Here is a 20,322-nt window from a genome sequence, read left to right as displayed (position 1 = left end):
CTGATAATCAGACTAACAGTTTTGTTTTTAAAACCTATTGGTCACTTTTTACGTCCTCTTACTCCATTTCCCCTCTCACTGTTTTCTTTTTTAAAATGTCCCCTAAATAACATGTGAAAGCACTTCAGATTATTTTAAAGATATATTAATCAGTCAGCAAATATTTCTTGATTTCCTGTGTGCACAAGGCATTTTCTAGAGCATTGTTCTTGGGGATACAAGAGGGTGAGACACAGTGTTAGCTGAGGTGGGGGGATAGGTTTTACCTTCCGCACCATAGTATATTGCCTTCTACTAGCCTAATGAACACCTACACTGTGATTCTTGCAGCTTTTTTCTCTCCAGTCAAGAGTGTCCCAACTCAGGGCCCAGGGGAGGTGGGGTGAGTCTGTGTGACACTAAGCACTGGACGAGGGTGTAGAGGTGTGCCCCTAGTCACAAGAAGGGCGAACAGATTCTACATAGGAAGCCAACAGATCCCTTTCCCTACCAGCTGGAAGGACATGAGAGGCTGAACCGAGTGATGGCACTGGGAATGGAAAGGAAGGGTGGCTCTTTGGGACAGCGGTTCCCTGGGTGTTTTTAGCTAGTTGGTATGTACAGTTAGAAGGGAAGGAGGTAAGAGGTGCCTGGGTGGCTCAGTTGGTTAAGTGTCCCACTTCAGCTCAGGTCATAATCTCACAATTCATGAGTTCGAGCCCCACATCAGGCTCTCTGCTGTCTGTGCACAGCCCACTTCAGATCTTCTGTCTCCCTCTCTCTCTGTCCGACTCCTGCTCGCTCGCTTGCATATTCTCTCTCTCTCTCTCTCTCTCTCTCTCTCTCTCAAAAATATTAAAAAGAAAAAGAAAGAAAAGGAAGAGGTGTGACTGATGGCTGTGACATTTCTGGGAGAACTATGTAGGTGGGGGTGTTCTGTCTGCACCTCTTTGCTTACTCCTACTTACACTACCCAGCTCCCCTCTGCGACTTGTCATTCTTGATGTAAGACTTTCTTACGGGAAACAAGTTCTAGGTGGTGGTGGGAATGTCAAGAGTGTCAAGGAAAACTATTGTTTTGGTGTTTCCACGATGGTTTTGGTTGGTTTGTTTTGGTGCAGACCATAGCCCAGTGGCGTAAAGCTGGGTACCAGGACATGCCTGAGTATGAAAACTTCAAGCACCTTCTGCAGGCACCACTGGATGATGCTCAAGAGATTCTGCAGGCGCGCTTTCCAATGCCACGTTACATTAACACGGAGCACGGAGGCAGCCAGGTGAGTGAGTTGAATTCCAGCTCTCATGGTTGGTTTCCTGATGTATTTTCATGGCTATAAATCCAATGGTGTAACTAATATTTTATGTGGTGACATAAATTGACATTCAGCCAAACTTCAAATATGACTTCTTAAATGAGTGGTAAAAACACATTAACATAAAAGTAGAGGGTTGCCAAAATAAAACACATATCTCATGTTTTAAGAACCCTAATAAATGGGGAGTCATTGGCTTACATTAAAGAAATCGGTTCCTATGTAGTAGAAAAATGCTAATTTAACAAAAGAAATGTTGTAAACACTTTTTTTTTTTTTTACTATTACACTAATATTAATGCCATTGTAATCTTTAAATGTCTTCCTTTTTTAAAGGCCCGATTCCTTTTGTCCAAAGTGAACCCATCTCAGACACACAATAACCTGTACGCTTGGGGACAGGTAAGAAATTGTCAGGTATCTAGGGGAGGAGGCCAGGCTCTTGTTGAAAAACTTGTTACCAAATAGATCTCTTTGGCCTTAGAGACAGAATTCACTCAGGTATTTTGCTGGGGGGTGGGGGTGGGGTGGAAACTTTCAATACCGTAGCTGGGGTGGGAGGGGACACTGGTGTGGATCTCCTGCAGTACACAGCATAATATGACAGATTCAGCCAGAGGACAGAACTCTGTAGCATGACCTGCATTTGGCTGTCCTCATAGACGCAACAACATCACCCTCAGCCTTCTCCCCCCTCGTCCCTCTCCCAAGGGTGCAGGGCAAAAACATCTACTCCTGCTCCCCACTGGTTCTGCCTCCTCACTTGTCAGCCTCTGATTCCTTCTTTATCTAATTATTCCCAACATTTGTGTCTCTCTCAAGTCTTTTCTTTCACTCTGTTTTCTTACGCTTTTTAAAATTAAACTTTCTTTTGAGGTAATTGTGAATTTAATTGTAAATTTACAAGCAGTTGTGAGATATAATGTGGACAGATTCCCTGTGCTCTTTACCTCGTGTCCCGCAGTGGGAACATCTTGTACAACCATAATGCAGTATCATGGCCGGGATACTGACGTAGATGTGGTCCAGATACACACTTCCATCACCACAGAGATCTCTCATTTGGCTTTTTATATTCACTCTCACTTCCCTCGCCTCCACCTGGCTACTGCTGCTGGTTTCTCCACCTCTGTGATTTTGTCATCAAGAAGGTTATGTATGTGAAATCACATGTTACATAACCTTTGAGGACTGGCTTTTTCCCTTCAGCATGATTATCTAAAGATTCATCCAGGTTGTTGTATGTGTCAATAATTTGTTCCTTTTTACTTGCCAAGTGGTATTCCCAGATGTACTGGTGTAGAGATGTACTGTAGTTGCTTAATCATTCACCCGTTGAAGGACATCTGGGTTCACAGTTGCTGGCCGTTAGGAATAAAGCTGCTGTAAATATTCACGTACGGGTTTCTTACGAACACAAATCTTCCTTTCTCTGAGATAAATGCCCTGGAGTATATTTGTTCCGTTGTACGGTAGTCATGTGGTTAGTCTAAGAAGCTGTAGCAATGTGTGAGTGATCCAGTTTCTGTGCATCCTTGTCAACATTTGGTATTGTCATCATTTTGATTTTAGTTATTCCAATAGGTGTGTAGTGGTATAACATTGTGGTTTTCAATTACATTTTCTCAGGGCGCCTGGGTGGCTCAGTTGGTTGGGTGTCAGACTTTGACTCCGGTCATGATCTCACGGTTCATGAGTTCAAGCCCCACATCTAGTTGGCTACTGTTAGTGCACAGCCCACCTCAGATCCTCTGTCTCTCTTTCTCTCTCAGATAAACATTTAAGTGAATAAAATAAATTACATTTTCTTGATGGCTAATGATGCTGAGCATCTTCTCATGTACTTTTCCACTTACCTATTTTCTTCAATGAAATCTTTCTTTTATCTATCTTATAATTGGATTATTTGGCTTTTTTGTTGTTGAGTTTTAAGTTCTTTATGTGCTCTATGTGCTAGCCTTTTGTTGAATATGTGGTTTGTAAATATTTTCTCTCACTTGTTGCTATATCCTTTTCACAGGGTCTTTTGCAGAGCAAAAGTGGTTTTTAGGAAGTTCACTTTTATCAATGTTTCCTTTTATGGATTGTGTTTTTGGTGCCAAGTCTGAGAACTCTTTGCCTAGCCCTAGATCCCAAAGATGTCCCGTGTTTGTTTGCCTGATTTTACATTTACCTTTCAGTCTGTGATCCATTTGAATAATTTTTTTTTTTTATTAAAAAGAATTTTTTTTAAACGTGTATTTATTTTTGAGACAGAGAGAGACAGAGCATGGACGGGGGAGGGTCAGAGAGATAGGGAGACACAGAATCTGAAGCAGGCTCCAGGCTCCGAGCTGTCAGCACAGAGCCCAATGCGTGGCTTGAACTCACAGACTGTGAGATCGTGACCTGAGCAAAGTCAGACGCTTAACCGACTGAGCCACCCAAGTGCCCCAATTTTTTGAGTTAATTTTTATATACGATGTGAGGCTTAGTTTTATTTTTTGCATACGGATGTCTAATTGCTCCAGCAGCATCTGTCAGAAAGGCTGTCTTTCATTGAATTACTTTTGCATCTTTGTCAAAGGTTAGTCAGTCATGTATGAGTCCACTTCTGGGTTTTCTTCTCTGTTGTGTTGATCTGTGTTTCCATCTGTCTATCAATACAACAGTTTTGATTACTGTAACTGTACAGGTTGTCTTAAAGTCAGGTAGACTGGTTTCTCCCACTTCTTTTTCAAAATTGTCTTAACTATTCTGGTTCCTTCGATTTTACATAAACATTTGAGAATAATCTTGTTTATGTCTTTAAAAACTTTTGCTGGGATTTTGATAAGAATTACATCAATCCAGGGGTGCCTGGGTGACTCAGTCAGTTGAGTGTCTGACTTTAGTTCTGGTCATGATCTCATGGTTTGTGAGTTTGAGCCCCACATTGGGCTCGCTACTGTCAGTGCAGAGCCTGCTTCAGAGCCTCTGTCTCCCTCTCTCTCTGCCCCTCCACCACTCGCACACTCTATCAAAAAAAAAAATTTTTTTTAAAGAATTACATCAATTCTCTATATCAATTTGGGGAGAATTGACATCTTTACTATGTTGAGCCTTTCCAGTCCATGAATTCAGTATATCTCTTCATTCTGTTTTGATTTCTTACTCTTTCTTTAAGGTTGAATGTTTTCACTTTTTTTTTTTTTTTTGAGTGATTGTGAATGGTATTATAGTTTTGATTTCAGTGTCCCAGTGTTCATTGCTAATATATAGAAATACTGCTGATTTTTGTATTTTTATCTTATATTCTGTGACTTTCCTGAGTTACTTACTACTTCTGGTAATTTTTTTGTAGATTGTTGGGATTTTCAACATAAATAATCATGTCATCTACAAATAAGAACAATTTATTGCTTCCTTTCCAATTGAATACCTTTATTTCCTTTTCATGTCTTGTTTTTCTGTTTCAATTCATTGATTTTTGTTGTAATCTTTATTTTCTTCTGCTTGCTTTAAGTTTATTTAGAAGTGTTGCTTAGTTGGGGCTCCTGGGTGGGTCAGTTGGTTGAGCATCTGACTCTTGATTTTGGCTCAGGTCATGATCTCATGGTTTGTGAGTTCAAGCCCTGTGTTGGGCTCCACACTGACAGCGCAGAGCCTACTTGCGATTCTTGCTCCCCCTCTCTCTGTGTCCCTCCCCTACTTGCTTGTGCTTTTTCTCTCTCTCAAAATAAATGAACTTAAAAAAAAAATGAGTATCACCCTAAATTAAAAAAAAAAGTGTTGCTTAGTTTACAAGTATTTGGAGATTATCTTATTATTTGTAGGTTATTGATTTTTATTTTGATTACATTGTTGTTAGAGTATATACTTTGTATGGTTTCAATTCTTTTTTTTTTTTTGAGGTTATTTATTTATTCTGAGAGAGAGAGAGAGAGCGAGCACAAGCAGTGGAGGAGCAGAGAGAAAGGGAGAGAGAATCCCAAGTATGCTCTGCACTGTCAGCATGGAGCCCAACCTGGGGCTCGATCTCATGAATCATGAGATCATGACTTGAGCTGAAATTGAGTTGGACGCTTAACTGACTGAGCCACCCAGGTGCCCCTGAAGTTTGTTTTATGTCCCAAGCTGTAGTCTATCTTGGCATATATTTCATGGTCACTTGAATGTGTATTCTGCTGTTGTTGGATAGAGTGTACTATAAATGTCTCTTAGACATCCTCTTCTTCCTTTCTCTCTGGGACTCCAGAGATACATTTAGTTGATGTTGTTGAGTTCTTACATATCCCTGCTGATTATCTGTCTAGTTGTTCTGTCAGTTTTTGAGAGAGGGTGTTGAAGTTTCCAACTCTAATTGTGAGTTTATCTGTTTCTCTTTTGAGTTCTGTCAGTTTTCATTCACATGTTTTGTAGCTCTGTTGTTTGTTGCATAGACATTTAGGATTGCTTTGTTTTGGTGGGTTGACTTTATTTCATTATATAATGTCTCCCTCTGTCTCTGGTCATTTTGTTTGCAGTGATGTCTATCTGACATTAATAAAGCTCGTTCTTTCTTTCCTTTCTTTCCTGTTACTTTTCATGCAAAAAAAAAAAATATTTGCGGGGGCGCCTGGGTGCCTCAGTTCGTTGAGTGTCTGACTTCGACTCAGGTCAGGATCTCACAGTTCGTGGGTTCAAGCCCTGCGTCAGGCTCTGTGCTTACAACTCAGAGCCTGGAGTCTGCTTCAGATTCTGTGTCTCCCTCTCCCTCTGCCTCTCCCTCTCCCCTGCTCATGCTCTGTCTCCCTTCTCTCAAAAATAAATAAATAAACATTTAAAAAAATTAAAAAAAGATATTTGCCTGTTATATGTCTTACCATTCTTTAACTTTCAACCTATTTCTTTATTATATTTGAAGTGAATTTCTTGTAAACAGCACATAGTTGGATCGTGGTTTTTAATCTACTCTTAAACTCTTACAATTGGTGCATTTGGACCATTTATATTTAATGTAATTAATGATACGTTAGAGCTCAAGTCTGTCATTTTATTTTTTGTTTTCTGTTTGTTTTCTCTGCTTTTCATTTCTCTGTTTTTCCTGCCTTCCTGTGGATTACTTGAACATTTTTTAGAATTCCATTTTAATTTTTTTTTTAATTTTTGTTTTAGAGTGAACACTAGCAGGGGAGTGGGGCAAAGTGAGACAGAAAGAGAATGTTAAGCAGGCTTCATGTTCAGCACGGAGCCCAATGTGGGGTTGATCCCACGACCTTGGGATCATAACCTGAGTCGAAATCAAGAGTCAGTGCTTAACCAACTGAGCCACCCATGCACTCCTAGAATTCCATTTTAATTCATTTATAATGTTTTTGAGTGTATCTTTTTGTGTAGCCTTTTTTAGTGGTCACTCCTGGTTGTTGATAGTAGAGCATTGTATTACATTATACATACATAGATTATCACAGTTTACTGATGGCTTTTTGACCAAAGTGATGTATAGGAAACTTATTCCCATTTATATTTCTTTACCCCATTTATAATATAATGGTGTTAAATATTTTTTTCTACATGCCGCAATGTTACAGTTTTTCTTCAACCATCAAACATAATTTATATATCTCAAGAGCAGATGCAAATCCAGTTATATTTATCCATAATTTTGCTTACTGTGTTCTTTATTCCTTCTTGATACTCCCATATTCCTTCTTTTATCATTACCATTTTAGGTAGAGATCTTCCTTTAGCCATTTTTCTTTTTTTCTTTTTTTTTTTTTTTTTTTTTTGAGAATGAGAATTGTAAAGCAGCCTCCACACTCCGCCTGGAGCCCAACAGGGAGCTTGATCCCATGATAACTTGGGACCATGACCCAAGCTGAAATCAAGAGTCGTACACTTAACTGACTGAGCCACCCAGGTACCCCCCCTTTGGCCATTCTTTTAGGTCTGATGGTGATAGATTCTTAATTTTTTTTCATTTGAGAATCTTGATTTCCCCCTCATTCATGAAGGATATTTTCTCTAGATAAAGAATTTTGGTGGTTGTCCTTTTCTTTAGGCAGCTGAAAAATATTTTGTGACTTCTCTTGGTCTCTCTGGTTTCTGATGAGAAATTTATTGTCATTCTCATTGTTTTTCCCCTATCGGTAAGATATCTTTCTCTGTCTGCTTTCAAGATTGTTTCTTTGTTAACACTAGTTTTCAAAAGTTTAAGTACCATGTGCTTGGTGTGGATTTCTTTGGATTTAACCTGTTTAGACTTTGCTCTGCTTCTTGGTTCTGTATATTTATCGGTCCTGCCAAAATTGGTTAGTTATCAGTTATTATTTCTTTGAATAATTTTTCAGCCCATCCTCTTCTTCATTTCTCTCTGGGACTCCAGTGACATGCATGTCAGGTCTTTTGTAGTTCCACACACCCCTGGGGCCCTGTACAATTTTTTCCCACCATTTTCTGTCTGCTTTTCAGTTGCATTATTTCCACTATTTTATCTTCGTTTGCTGATTATTTTCTCTGTTCCTTCTCTGCTATTGAGCTCAGACACTGAACTTATTTCTGTATTTTCCAGTTCTAAAATTTTCCTTTGATTCTCATTTATGTCTACGTCTTTCCTGAGACTTTCTTTGCTGAGGCTTTCTACTTTTTCATTTGTTTCAAGTGTGCTCGTAATTGCTCATTGAAGCACTTCTGTCATGGCTGCTTTGAAGTCTTTGTCAAATAATTCTAACACTGTAGGCAGCTTGGTGGCTTGGTGTTAATACCTGCTGACTGTTTTTCATTCACTTGAAGCAAACTAGGTTTTCCATTGGCCTCTTAACACGTGGGTGAGGGACAGTTCCTTGTTACTGCTAGGTGGAGATAGGCATTCCAGCTCCCCACCTAGTCTCCATATTAGTGCTGGGTGGTAATGAAAAGTCCTGACTCTCCACTAGGCCGCCTCTGATTCCCAGTGAAGGGGGCCTGGAGGACATCTCATTACTGCCAGGCAGGGGTGGGAGTGCAGGCTCCCTGAATGGCCTCTCCTGATAACCATGGCAGTAGGGAGACGTCTTCCTGGCCATTGGGGATGAAATTCCCAGTGTTGTCCTTGGCCTTCTCTGCCAGCATCCTGGTGGGGGTGTTGGGGGTCCCTTGTTGCTGTCTTGTGAGGGTGGCAGTCTAAGGTGCCCACTCAGCTGTTGCTGGTGTGGGTTGGGACACAGTTTCTTCTGTCACCTTTAGAGTGCAGCAGTTATTATCTATCATTTTTTGGTCTTGCTGGGCTGTGCTGTTCCTTTAGCTAGAGAAAGTTGGCTTTTTCTGATGTTCTTGTCTGTGTGCAGTGATTGTTTGCCAGCCTCTTCGGCTCCAGGTCTGAGATATGAGGCAAAAAGGAAACCCAAGGAACTCACCACTGTGTTGTTCCTTCGGCCTTAGGGACCTTGGTTTGTCTGCTTTCTTCTGTCCACCTTTTAGAGTCTTCTTATGTTTGTTTTATATAAAATGTCTGGGGTTTTTATTTGTACTTAGTGGAAGGAATAGGGAAAAGCACATCTACTCCTTCCCAGAAGAAATCTTCTTATAAAATTTTAATTATGCTTATATTTTCCTAATTATACTGGTAGTATCATTTTGGAAAATTTGAGTATGTTAAAGAAAAGATTAAGAAAGAAAATTAATACCTGTATTGCCACTGTGTAGAGTTAAGTATTTCCAGCTTCTTTGTAGATAATATAAAATGTGTATATCATGTGTATTTTTACTTATTTTTTACAAGTTTGGGATCTTACTGGAAGTCAAAGTTTCTATTCAGTTCTTTTCCCCAAGCATGACATAAATCACAAGCAGTTTCGGATAATACAGATATCCATCTGTTGTTCAGTGGTTGCACTGATCCACTGATTTGTAAATACACCCTCCTCAAGCTTCTGTTGTAAGCAGGCCATGAAAGAGCCTCAGGCTAGGTGCTGTCAGCGTGATGGGGAACATGAGACACGGCGTGCTCATGCCTGATGGGAAGCCAGACTCTGGACAGGTCATCAGAACTGTGGAGAGGATTAAAGTAGAAGGGCATATGCCTAGAAAAGTCTGGAGTGGCAGGGATGGCCTGAACTCAGGGGGTCAGAGAAGGTTTAGTGAGGAAATTACGCTTCAGTTGAAAGACTGGTTAATGAGGCAGAGGGACTACTCAGAGCAGAGGGGGGGAAACACTATGAATGTTCTGAGGTGGAAAGGTCCTTAACAATTGATGAATTCTAACCAGCTTTTGAGATACCTGCCAATAAATGTTTACCATTAAATTTCAGGAAACAGGAGCACCCATCCTAACTGACGATGTTAGCCTGCAGGTGTTCATGGATCATTTGAAGAAGCTGGCTGTGTCCACTGCTTGTTAAGCTGGAGATGTGAGCGGAACATTGTCACATTGTGTTCACAATTGCTTATTATGGCTCAAAAACATTCCTTTCACTTTCCTTGTGAGTTTTAATAAATAATCAAAGGAAGCATTGTATGTAACTCTTTAGATTATAATTTATTTGTATTCCTTATTTGTGCCCCTTTTCTTGCAACATGAAATTGTAAGGTCATAAATGTTTTGGTACTTGTAGATGTTTATGTGCTTTTTGTATCCTAACTTCACACTTATGTAAAATCAGAGATACTGTATTTTGGCAACTTACTTAGATGAAAATCATAATGATCAGAAAGGAAATAAATATAGATAAAGAAAGCACTGGCTAAAATAATGCTAATACAAATTTGATTTCCTGAGGTCTGTGTGTATGTGTGTGTTTTAAGTGACTCCCCCAAGAGATATTTCCTGAACTTAATCCTCACATTTTGTGTCTAAATGTTAATAGATCAAAGGTAACCTTGAAATATGTGAAACTTTGTCAAGGCAGAGTTGTCTGGAGTGCACTATCCCTAACTAACATGTAAACAGCCCAGCCCAAGTAGCCCTAAAGAGTGGCTACTGGGGGGAGGGGTGGGGCAGGGCACGCGCCTGGGTGGCTCAGATCGGTTAAGCGCCCGGCTTTGGCTCAGGTCATGATGTCATGGCTTGTGGGTTCGAGCCCCACGTCAGGCTCTGTGCTGACAGCTCAGAGCTTAGAGCCTGCTTCGGATTCTGTGTCTTTCTCTCTCTGCCCACCCGCTCATCCTCTCTCTGCCCCTCTGCTCATCCCCTCTCTCTCTCTCTCTCAAAAATAAATAAACATTTAAAAAAAATTTTTTTAAAGAGTGACTGATGGGCATAAATAGCTATAACAAAATGACAGCCATTTATCTTGGGCATCAAGTAAAATAACTTTAACATTAGCACTGCTTTTTAATCAAAGTAATATATGCATGGTTTTAAAAAAAGAGACAAAACTTATCCTAAAGAGCTTTATAACAAATAATAGTTCCCTCCACTCCCTGAGCCTAAACCTACTGTGCCGAGATGACTGGCTTTAACCTTTCCTTCAAGACTTTTGTTGCTGTATCAGTTTTAGCCAACCAGTGTCACTCAATTCCCATTTTCCAGAATGAGGAAAGTAAGACCTTTCTCTTGACCATCCAGTTTTGATCAGCTACACCTTTATTTTTCTATCAAGGTTGGTAAAATTTACATTCTGACCTATAGCCATAGTTCTGTCTTTTGTCTGAAAGTTCATTCTGAAAGTTGGAAATTAATAAATATCATTTACACAGTTGTGATCATGTAAACATTGTCCGTGTTCGGTCAGGCAATATTACATTTGTCTCCAGGGGTTTGCTGCCCCAGTCCTTCTACCACTTGAAGGAAAACATGTCCAGTGACAGAATTAGTTACTGTGCTCACATTCTAGCATGCCCCGGGTTGGTGTGCTTCCTTTTCACATCATGACTTCTTATATTGTTATTTTCCCTAGAGTTCCTAATTTTTTGTTTTGATTGAAGATTTTGTTTTCTATTTATTCAGAAATTCAAATCTCTTCTTCTACTGAATGGAGTCCATTGTTCTTTAAAGGTCACTGATCTCCCCTTTAATCACCGGCCAATTGCTACGACAATAGTAATCCAGGAATTTCTTTTGTCTGGACTCCTGGATTAGTTCTACTCTTTATCCCATAAGTCATTTGCTATCTTAAATGGCTTCTATAAAAAGTTACATGGGAGATAATTGACTGAATCTATTCTGTCTTCATACTTGATAGCTTTGCTGAGTATAAAATTCTAGGCCCCAAATCATTTTCCTCTCAGAACTTTGGACCTATTTTTTCATTCATTCAACAAATAATTGTTCAGTATTTGATATGTATGGAGTGTCTTATAGGCACTGGGAATGTAGCCAATAAAACAAAATTTTCTGCTTTTGTGAAGCTTATGTTCTAGTTAGGGAAGACCAATAATAAAATGGAAGTAAATTATATAACTTATTAGAAGGTACTGAGTGCTATGTAGAAAAGCAAAGCTGGAAACTCCTTTTAATTGACTGTTGGACCATCTGGATTGATTCTTCTCTATATTTCGAATTTGTATTACTACCTTTTGCCTTTGGTGTGTGTTCTCAGAGTGTTTCCTATCCTAAGCTGTTTAACACATGTTATTTCATTTCATTTTTTAAAGTTTATTTAAGTAATCTCTACATCCAATGTGGGGCTTGAAGCCACGACCCCGAGATCAAGAATCGAATGCTCTTCCAGCTGACCCAGCCAGGCTCCCTAGCACTTACATTTTAAATGCCAAGGGCTTGGGGCGCCTGGTTGGCTCAGTTGGTTGAGCGTCCGACTTCGGCTCAGGTCATGATCTTGTGGTCCGTGAGTTTGAGCCCCGTGTCGGGCTCTGTGCTGACCGCTCAGAGCCTGGAGCCTGTTTCGGATGCTGTGTCTCCCTCTCTCTCTCTGACCCTCCCCCGTTCATGCTCTGTCTCTCTCTGTCTCAAATAAACATTAAAAAAACTTTTTTTTAAATAAATAAATGCCAAGGGCTTTTATTTTATGTATCTTTTCCATAGAATATTTTTCTTACTTTTTGGAAATAATTTTTAATTGAGACACATCAAATAGAAGAGTACATAAAACTGCATATACAGATTTAAGTTGAAACTGTTCCACCTGGTCCTTTCCATTTCAAATTAACAGAAGGTAGAATGTGGTAGACCCACCTTGCTCTGGTGTTCTCTTCAGTGACCATGAGTTCAGGTGCTGAGGTGAGGTGGCACCATTGGGTGACAACATCAAAGACGTGGCCGTGCAGGTGCCACCTCTGGGTACTGGTGGCTGTTTCCAGAGAGAACATGGAGTTGGGGGGTAGTATTGTGTGAAAGCAGCCATCCTGAGTGGGGAAGCATGGAGCCTAGTGTGGCTAATGAGGACTCTGAAATTCCTCTCCAAGGCAAGGAAAGCCTCTGACATTTTAAGCAGGGGAAAGGATCAGTTAGGGGTTTTTTTTTTTTAAACACTAGAGAGTGGCAGGATGGATGGGAGGAAGCTGGAATCTAGGTGAGGCCTGAACAGAGAGGCAGGTGCTCAGACAGAGGTGACAGATAGGATATTAGGCAAGAGTCTGAATTCAGGTTTCTGGCTTGGATGATCATGTCAATCATTCTCTGAATTACACAAAAGGAAGGAAAGAGTTCTTTTCCTCTTTCTTTCCTAGCATTGATAAATTCAGTCCTGGACATTTAAAGGAGCTTTTGAGATATAATAATGTCCAGCAGGTTGGAAGTAATTAATAGAAATTTGCCTTCAGGAGAATTTGGAGCAGATTTCTATCGTTAACAAATAACATGAGTAAAGGTGCTCAGGATGAGAAGAGAAACGAGTTTGGAACAGAATATCAGTGTTTTTGTTTTGTTTTTAACTTGACTGAGGTATAACTTACATACAATGAACTGCACCCATTTAAAGTATACAGTTCAATGAGTTTTGACAGGGGTACACTCGTGAAACCTCCACCACCAGATGGAACATCTCCATCACCCCCAAAGTTTTCCTTAGTAGGCAACTACTGGTCAGCTTTGTCCCACTGTAGATTAGTTTGCTTCTAGAATTTTGTCTGGTTTTGTGTCTAGCTTCTTTCACTTAGCATAACCCATTTGATACTCACCACATAGTTGCATGTGTCAGTAGTTCCTTTTTATTGCCGAGTGCTATACCACATTTCATTTAGCCATTCACTAGTTGATACCGATTTGGGTTGTTTCCTTGTTTTGGCTCTTATGAATAAAGCTCTGTGAACATCCGTGTACATGTCTATGTGGATATGTTTTCATTTCTTTTGGATAAATAGGAATGGAAGATCTGAGTCATATGGTATGTGTATGTTCAACTTTTTAAGAAACTGCCAGTATTGCAAAGAGGTTGTGACATTTTATGTTCCCACCAGTAAGAGATCTGATAGCTCCAAATCCTTCACATACCTACTAAAAGGCAACACATTTTAACAAACTCTTAACAATAGATACACAAATGGCCAAGACGCTCAGGGATATCATTACTCATCACAGAAATGCGAATTAAAACCACAAGACACCACCACACACCTATTAGAATGACTAGAATTTACATCTTATGTGTAAGGATTTTTAGTAGGGTTGTCTTTTTGTAATCGAGTTGTAAGTTGTCCTTATGTATTCTGGATACAAGTCCTTGGTGAAATATAGGTATCTGAATAATTAATTTTGTGGTTTGTTTCATTTTCTTAACTGCGACTTTTGAAAAGCAAAAGCTTTAATTTTGAAAACATCCAATTTACCAATATTTGAGTTTTTTGTTTTTTTTTTTAAGTTTATTTACCTCTTTTGAGAGAGAGCAGGACAGGCAGAGAGAGACAGAGAGAGACAGAGAGACAGCATCCCAAGCAGGCTCTGCACTGTCAATGCAGAGCCCAGAGCCGGGCTCGAACTCACAAATCGAGATGGTGACCTGACAGGAAACCAAGAGTCCCACACTTAACAGACTGAGCCACCCAGATGCCTCTACCAATATTTGGTTTTATGGATCATGTTTTCTGTATTATACAAAATCTTTACCTATCCCAAGGTGGCAAATTTTCTCCTGTCTTTTCTTCTGGGTTTGTAGTTTTAGCTTTTACGTTTAAGCCTATGGTCCATTTAGAGTTAATTTTTTGTGTATGGCAAAGCAATTTCTGAAGGGTGGAAGAAGATCCTGGAAGGATACCAAGATACTAAAGATTATGTTTTTGAAGCAGTGAAAGAAGCAGGTGGGGTCAGTGGTGTCAAATGCTTTAGAAGGCAAATTTGATTATGGCTGAAAAGTAGTTACTGGATATGGCAATTTACTGAACGCCCACTCTGTGCCAAGCACATCGCTTTTGCTCTCAAGTTGTTTGGTCTGTTGGAGTGGGGGTAGATTATGCTTTGAAGAAATGTATGGGTAAGAGAAAAGTTGAAGGTGGACATAGTGGAAGATGTTTTGTTTTTGAGATGTGGGTAGTGTAATTGATGGGAAAGACCCTGAAAAGGCTGTAGAGAATAGGACCCAGGTCCTGATTTCAAGCCCCACGTTGGGCGTGGAGCCTACTTAAAAAAAAAAAAAAAAAAAAAAAAAAAAAAAAGAATTGGACCCAGAGCCCAGTGGAGGGATTAGCTTTGACAAGGAGGGACCCAAGGCTCACCCAGATTGGGTTCCAGAAAGGAAAATGGAGAAGAGTTGAGTTGGAAGACAGGTATTCCCGCATATCTGAGAGCTGGAGGAGTAAAATTAATCTAAACAATTACCATCTGAATCCTGCGTAACGCAGGTGTTACAATTTTCCACGCGAGAAGTTTGCTCCGAGAAATTGTCATTTGGTCCCCATCACGTGGTATGCGAGGCAGTGGGTGCATAGCACAGCACAGAAGCCGCTTAGACCCCACAACTCAGAGTCCAATCCCCGGCGCGACTCTCGGGACTACACGCTCCAGAATGCATCGGGGCCAACGCGAGAAGCGGCCTCCCAGAGTCGACTCTCGATTGGAGGCGGTGGCGGGGGCTGTGACGCGCCGACTGGAAGGCCCGCCTCCGCTCCGAGCTTCCCGGGATCAAAGCCTTCTCCGAGTAGCGCCATGCGTCCGGACCAGGCCACGTCCTGGTACCGGCGGATGTCCGCGGTCTACGCGCTGGGCGCCTGGACCCTGCTAGGCTCCTTGATTTTTTTAGGCCGGAAAAAGAGCAAAGTACCAGGTACGGTTCTCCGGCAGCCTTCGGTGAGGCGTCCCCAGGGGGTTATATAAGCGGTTTAGCTGTGCCGCAAGCACCGGGTTTATTCTGCAAAACCAGTGGGAACGATTGCTTAGAGCCATTCGTTATAATGGAATCTACCCGGAACTACTTTTTAAGTCCTCCTGCCTACGTCTTGTTGATGGAGGCCGTTTTTACACTTAGAATTTGAAGAATCTATTTAAGGCCTCAGAGGGAATGTCAAAGACCCTGGACGATGACTTAAAGAGGTGATGCCTCGGTTACATTAGTACCCCCCCGTTGTAGTTGGCGAGCAAACACTTCAGCACCCCCGCCAGCCGAGTACTAAAACCTTCCCAGTTACTGGGCGGAAAAGGAAATCCCTGAGCCTTCAGAAATATGCTGGAAATCTATAGATATCTGTAAAACTTTCTGGTTGCCTTGGGCTGAAGGGAAGGGGGGGCGGGGCTTGCCAAACGGAATGGGGTTTCTTTTTGTGAATGAAAGCCATTTAGTGGTACATTTCAAAGGAGTTAATTGTACGATATGTTAAGTATATCTGGATAAAGCTGTTAGGTGATAACTGCTGAAGATTACATTGGTGATGACGATTATCAGTGGCCTGAGAATACTAGTGTCCATTATTGAGCATTTGAAAACATTGCAGTGTCTGTCGTGTTCATGTCATATTTATTTTTTCCTTTTACAGAAAGGAAATACGGTGTCAGAAATCTGATGGGGGTGGGGGTAGTTCTCACCTCAGTTTATTTGATTTCTGAGGCTTGACTAATAATTTTAAGGACGGATTGCTGTCTTAAAAGTTCATCATTCTAGGGGCGCCTGGGTGGCGCAGTCGGTTAAGCGTCCGACTTCAGCCAGGTCACGATCTCGCGGTCTGTGAGTTCGAGCCCCGCGTCAGGCTCTGGGCTGATGGCTCGGAGCCTGGAGCCTGTTTCCGATTCTGTGTCTCCCTCTCTCTCTGCCCCTCCCCCGTTCATGCTCTGTCTCTCTCTATCCCAAAAATAAATAAAAAACGTTGAAAAAAAAAATTTAAAAAAAAAAAAAAAAAAAAAGTTCATCATTCAGGTGTTCCATTTTTTTGAAAGGCAATGAAGTAGAGCAAAAGGATGTCGCAAGAAATGAAATGCTCGAGCCGCCGAAAGGGTTTTACGTGGAAACAATTGTCACATATAAAGAAGATTTTGTTCCAGTCACTGACAGGATCCTCAACTTTTGGAAATCATGGACTGGTGGCCCTGGACCAGAATCCTGATTAACTGCTGAAAGCTGAAAACCGGGACTGGGTTCAGCATATACATTTGATGGATGCCTTAATTTCCAGTTTATGTTTGTGAAAAGTGTATCCATTTAATTTAAATTTTGCTGTGAAATATAATCACTAGTAATATGCAATAAATATTTCCTTGAAGAAAAGTAAACTCGCATATATGAGGTGTCCCTCAATACATGAATGAAAGGTTGAAGTGAAATTTCACATTGAGCTTCCATAAGCTCAGTTTTCTGAAACTAGTTCATGTAACTTTGTATTTCTTTCATGTTGCTGGAAGACACGGCTTTAGGGGTCCCTTTAAGGTTATATTCAGCAAGTCCCCACCTACATTTAGGGATTTATAGAAACCCTTTGGGTACTATTGAGTACTTGGTAAGTGTGTTATAAATTAGATTTTAGGGGCACCTGGGTCATTCAGTCAGTTAAGCATCTGACTCTTGATTTCAGCTCAAGTCATGATCTCACGGTTCTTGAGATTGTTCCCCGCATCAGGCTCTGCTGACAGTGCGAAGCCTGCTTGGGATTCTCTCTCCCTCTCTCTATGCCCCTCCCCTGCCTCTCAAAATAAATGAATAAATAAACTTGAAAAAATTAAAAATAAATCTGTTTTGTGCAGTGATACTTAACTGATAGCATCACATGCCTGGGCCCTAGCTGCAAAGGAGGCTGGGAAAGTGAATTTCTGGCTTCTGTACTAGGGATTCATGGACTTTTAAGGGAGGAAGTTCAGGGCACTTGGGTGGCTCAGTCACTTAAGCATCCAACTCTTGATATGGACTCAGGTCATGATCTTGCAGTCGTGAGACTGAGCCTCACGTTGGGCTCTGCCCTGAGCTCTCAGCCTAGAGCTTGCTTCGGATTCTCTCTCTCTGTCTCTCTGCCCCTTCCCCACTTATGTGCTATCACTCTCTCTCTTGCTTGCTCTCTCTCTCTCATAATAAATAAACATTTAAAGAAATATTTTTTACAGGGGGAAGTTCTCCAGATATGCAAAGGATGTTCAAAAAATTCTGGGCAAGCAGATACCATGACAAATGTCCACTCCAGGCAGTAAGCCAGACTTTTTTTTTAAAATGTTTGTTTATTTTTGAGAGAGACAGAGTGAGCAGGGGAGGGGCAGAAAGAGAGGGAGACACAGAACCTGAAGCAAGCTCCAGGCTCTGAGCTGTTAGCACAGAGCCTGACATGGGGCCCAAATCCAGGAACTGCAAGATCATGACCTGAGCTGAAGTCGGATGCTTAACCAACTGAGCCAGCCAGGTGCCCCAGACTTTTATTGGGAAGTACCAAAATGCCAGCATTTGTATATAGATCATTTTCCCCAGAGAATTTCCTCTAGTTTCCTACCTGCAGGTAGACACCTGGCTGTAGGAATTCTGGGAGCTGGATGGGGGAGGGGCTTAGGGTATTTGGTTAGAATATATATTTCCATGTAGTCCAGTGCTCTGTCCTCTGGCTGCTACCATGAGTATCCCCAAGCAGAAACCCCACCTCTCCTGAATAAAGGGCAGGGATATTACTGGCTCTGAAGTGGTGGTGGGCACCTGGGGTCCAGCTGCTTATACAGACCCATGCATCCTTCTGTTTTCAGCCCTCCCTCTCCACCTCTACCTCCAGTGTTCTGCTGCCCCCAGTTACTGAGATCTTTCCAGTTTCTGTGAGGCTAAATATCTGGCTTCTCATCAGTGTTCTCTTTGCAGGTCTTGGCAAAGGTTCTTTGCTTGACAAAACTTAAGTTGGGCTCCTGAAACTTCTCCAAGGCCCCTCTGTGCATTTCCTTGTTAAATCCTGCTCTAGCAAGAACCCTGCTAAGTCATTTTAACTAGAACTCTCCACACTTAATACCTGATCACCTTGATATCTTATCAGGTTCCTCATCCTCCACCATCTGTCTGGTGATGCCAGAGCAGCCTAGCCTGTCTTCAGCAAGGATCCTGTTAGGTCAGCTTAACCAACCAGAACCTCCTTGTTGCTGATGTTTCCTTCTGGTAATTTCCCATCCACTGACTCCCACTCTGCTCCTTGACTGGAAATTCCCAATTGCTCATGCTGTATTCAGAGTTGAGCCCCCTCTCTCTCCCTGCCCTGAATAAAGTCTGCCTTACTGTATTTTAACAAGGGTAATTGAATATTTTTTTCTTTAACAGCGCCAAGGATTCTGGTTCTTCCCCTCCATTATGTGGCTCCTAGTTTCATCAAAGTGGAAATTTGTGTTTACCCATGAGAAGATTTTTAGTGTCAGCTCTACTCAAAAAATTTAAAAGCTTTCATAGATAGATGATAGATAGATATATCTGCTTACATTTTCTTCTTGTTTAAAACACTTCAACCCCAACTGCTTGTGCTAAGATCATGTTTTTCCTCCACAACACTTCTCTTTTTTACATTTTTTATTTCTTTATTTTATTTTGAGAGAGAGGCAGAGTGTGAGTGGGGGGAGGGGCAGAGAGAGACGGAGACAGAATCTGAAGCAGGCTCCAGGCTCTGTGCTGTCAGCACAGAGCCCGACACAGGGCTTGAACTCAGACTGTGAGATCATGACCCGAGCCGAAGTCGGGCGCTTAACAGACTGAGCCACGCAGGCACCCCACAACACTTCTAACCAACCAGTAAAACAGAACAAATTGTGGCTCCAAACAGCCTGGAGCCACAGTGATTTCTACAGTTTAGCCAAATTGTGGCCTAAATAGACCTTTGTGGACTAATCTAACAACTAAATATAATTTATAATGTTTCTCTGGGAAGAAGTTTTAAGAATTCCAAACATCCATGTTGCAAATGCAACTTAAATGTACGTTCAGAAGTTGGGAACTGCCTGTTGGAGAAAAGTTCGCAGGTTTGGAAACCAGCTTCCTTAAATTCAGAGGTCTGGCAGTATTGACTGAGTAACTTTTCTTTTTTTAAAAGATAGGCTTTATAGAAAGTGGGGGTTGCTTTTTGCTGCTAGTAACTGTGGCCTGACCACAGCAGCTTACATTCATAAGGGTTTGTTCTCATGGGAGCTTCCAGCAGTAGGCTGTCCAGGGCTGGTAGAAGGGATTCATGGAGTCATCTGGGGCCCAGGATCCTTCTGTCCTTCTGATTCTCCATTCATAGAAAGTGGTTTCCATCCTCTCATTCACAGGATGGCTGCTGAAGACTCCACACTCCCAGACAGGAGGGAATGGAGCGCTGCAAAGGGACATGGTAGCTGCCTGCCATCTCTTACCTGAGCATTCCTTGAGTCCCACCTGACAACTTCCGCTTACATCTCATTGGCCACCCTGAGCTGATGGGAGTTGGCGATGCACTTGTGTAACTGGGCATATTGCTCTTCTGTTGCTAAGGTAGACAGGGAGAACAGATTTGGGGTGGCAACTTGGCAATCTGCCTTGGAGTCCCCGAGGAGGCCTTTCATCTGTGTCCTTTATAAGTGTGTAACCTAGTTGTGCAGAAGAGTCGAGAGAGCAGTCCTACATGGCTATCCTTAAAGAAACCGGCCAGCCAGGTAGGTCCTCGGCTGGCATCCAGGAACTTGGATTTCCTCCGAGTTTCTACCATTCTCTGATAAAACTGGCTCCCTGTTGCTAAACTGTGCAAACAATGTGGTTCTTTGCGGAATACCTTCCTTTCCATTTGAGAATCTGGGAATTTGGTGCATGCTAGACAGAAGTGTGGTGTCTAAATGGGG

The 20,322-nt window shown here is 41.5% G+C and overlaps 2 protein-coding genes across 3 annotated transcripts in view; both read left to right on the top strand.

The window, feature by feature from the left end:
- The window catches only part of SEC23B (SEC23 homolog B, COPII component), a 46,103-nt gene extending 36,117 nt beyond the window's left edge, over positions 1–9,986 (top strand). For both annotated transcript variants that reach the window (XM_060611310.3, XM_060611303.3), the window contains exons 18-20: positions 1,101–1,256; positions 1,629–1,694; positions 9,521–9,986. In XM_060611310.3, coding sequence (XP_060467293.1) covers positions 1,101–1,256; positions 1,629–1,694; positions 9,521–9,610 — 312 coding nt within the window. In that variant the 3' untranslated portion in view covers positions 9,611–9,986. The remainder of the gene's footprint in view (positions 1–1,100; positions 1,257–1,628; positions 1,695–9,520) is intronic.
- A 5,179-nt stretch (positions 9,987–15,165) lies between these two features.
- On the top strand, positions 15,166–16,800 carry SMIM26 (small integral membrane protein 26). Its single transcript, XM_060611295.3, has 2 exons — positions 15,166–15,364; positions 16,468–16,800. The coding sequence occupies exons 1-2, from the start codon at positions 15,247–15,249 to the stop codon at positions 16,632–16,634; spliced, it is 285 nt and encodes a 94-aa protein (XP_060467278.1). The 5' UTR covers positions 15,166–15,246; the 3' UTR covers positions 16,635–16,800.
- The last annotated feature ends 3,522 nt before the right edge of the window (positions 16,801–20,322 follow it).

This window comes from Panthera onca, chromosome A3, assembly GCF_046562875.1.
Source record: "Panthera onca isolate mPanOnc1 chromosome A3, mPanOnc1 haplotype 2, whole genome shotgun sequence".
Taxonomy (NCBI): Eukaryota; Metazoa; Chordata; class Mammalia; order Carnivora; family Felidae; genus Panthera; species Panthera onca.
This window is presented reverse-complemented; position numbering and strand designations above follow the sequence as displayed.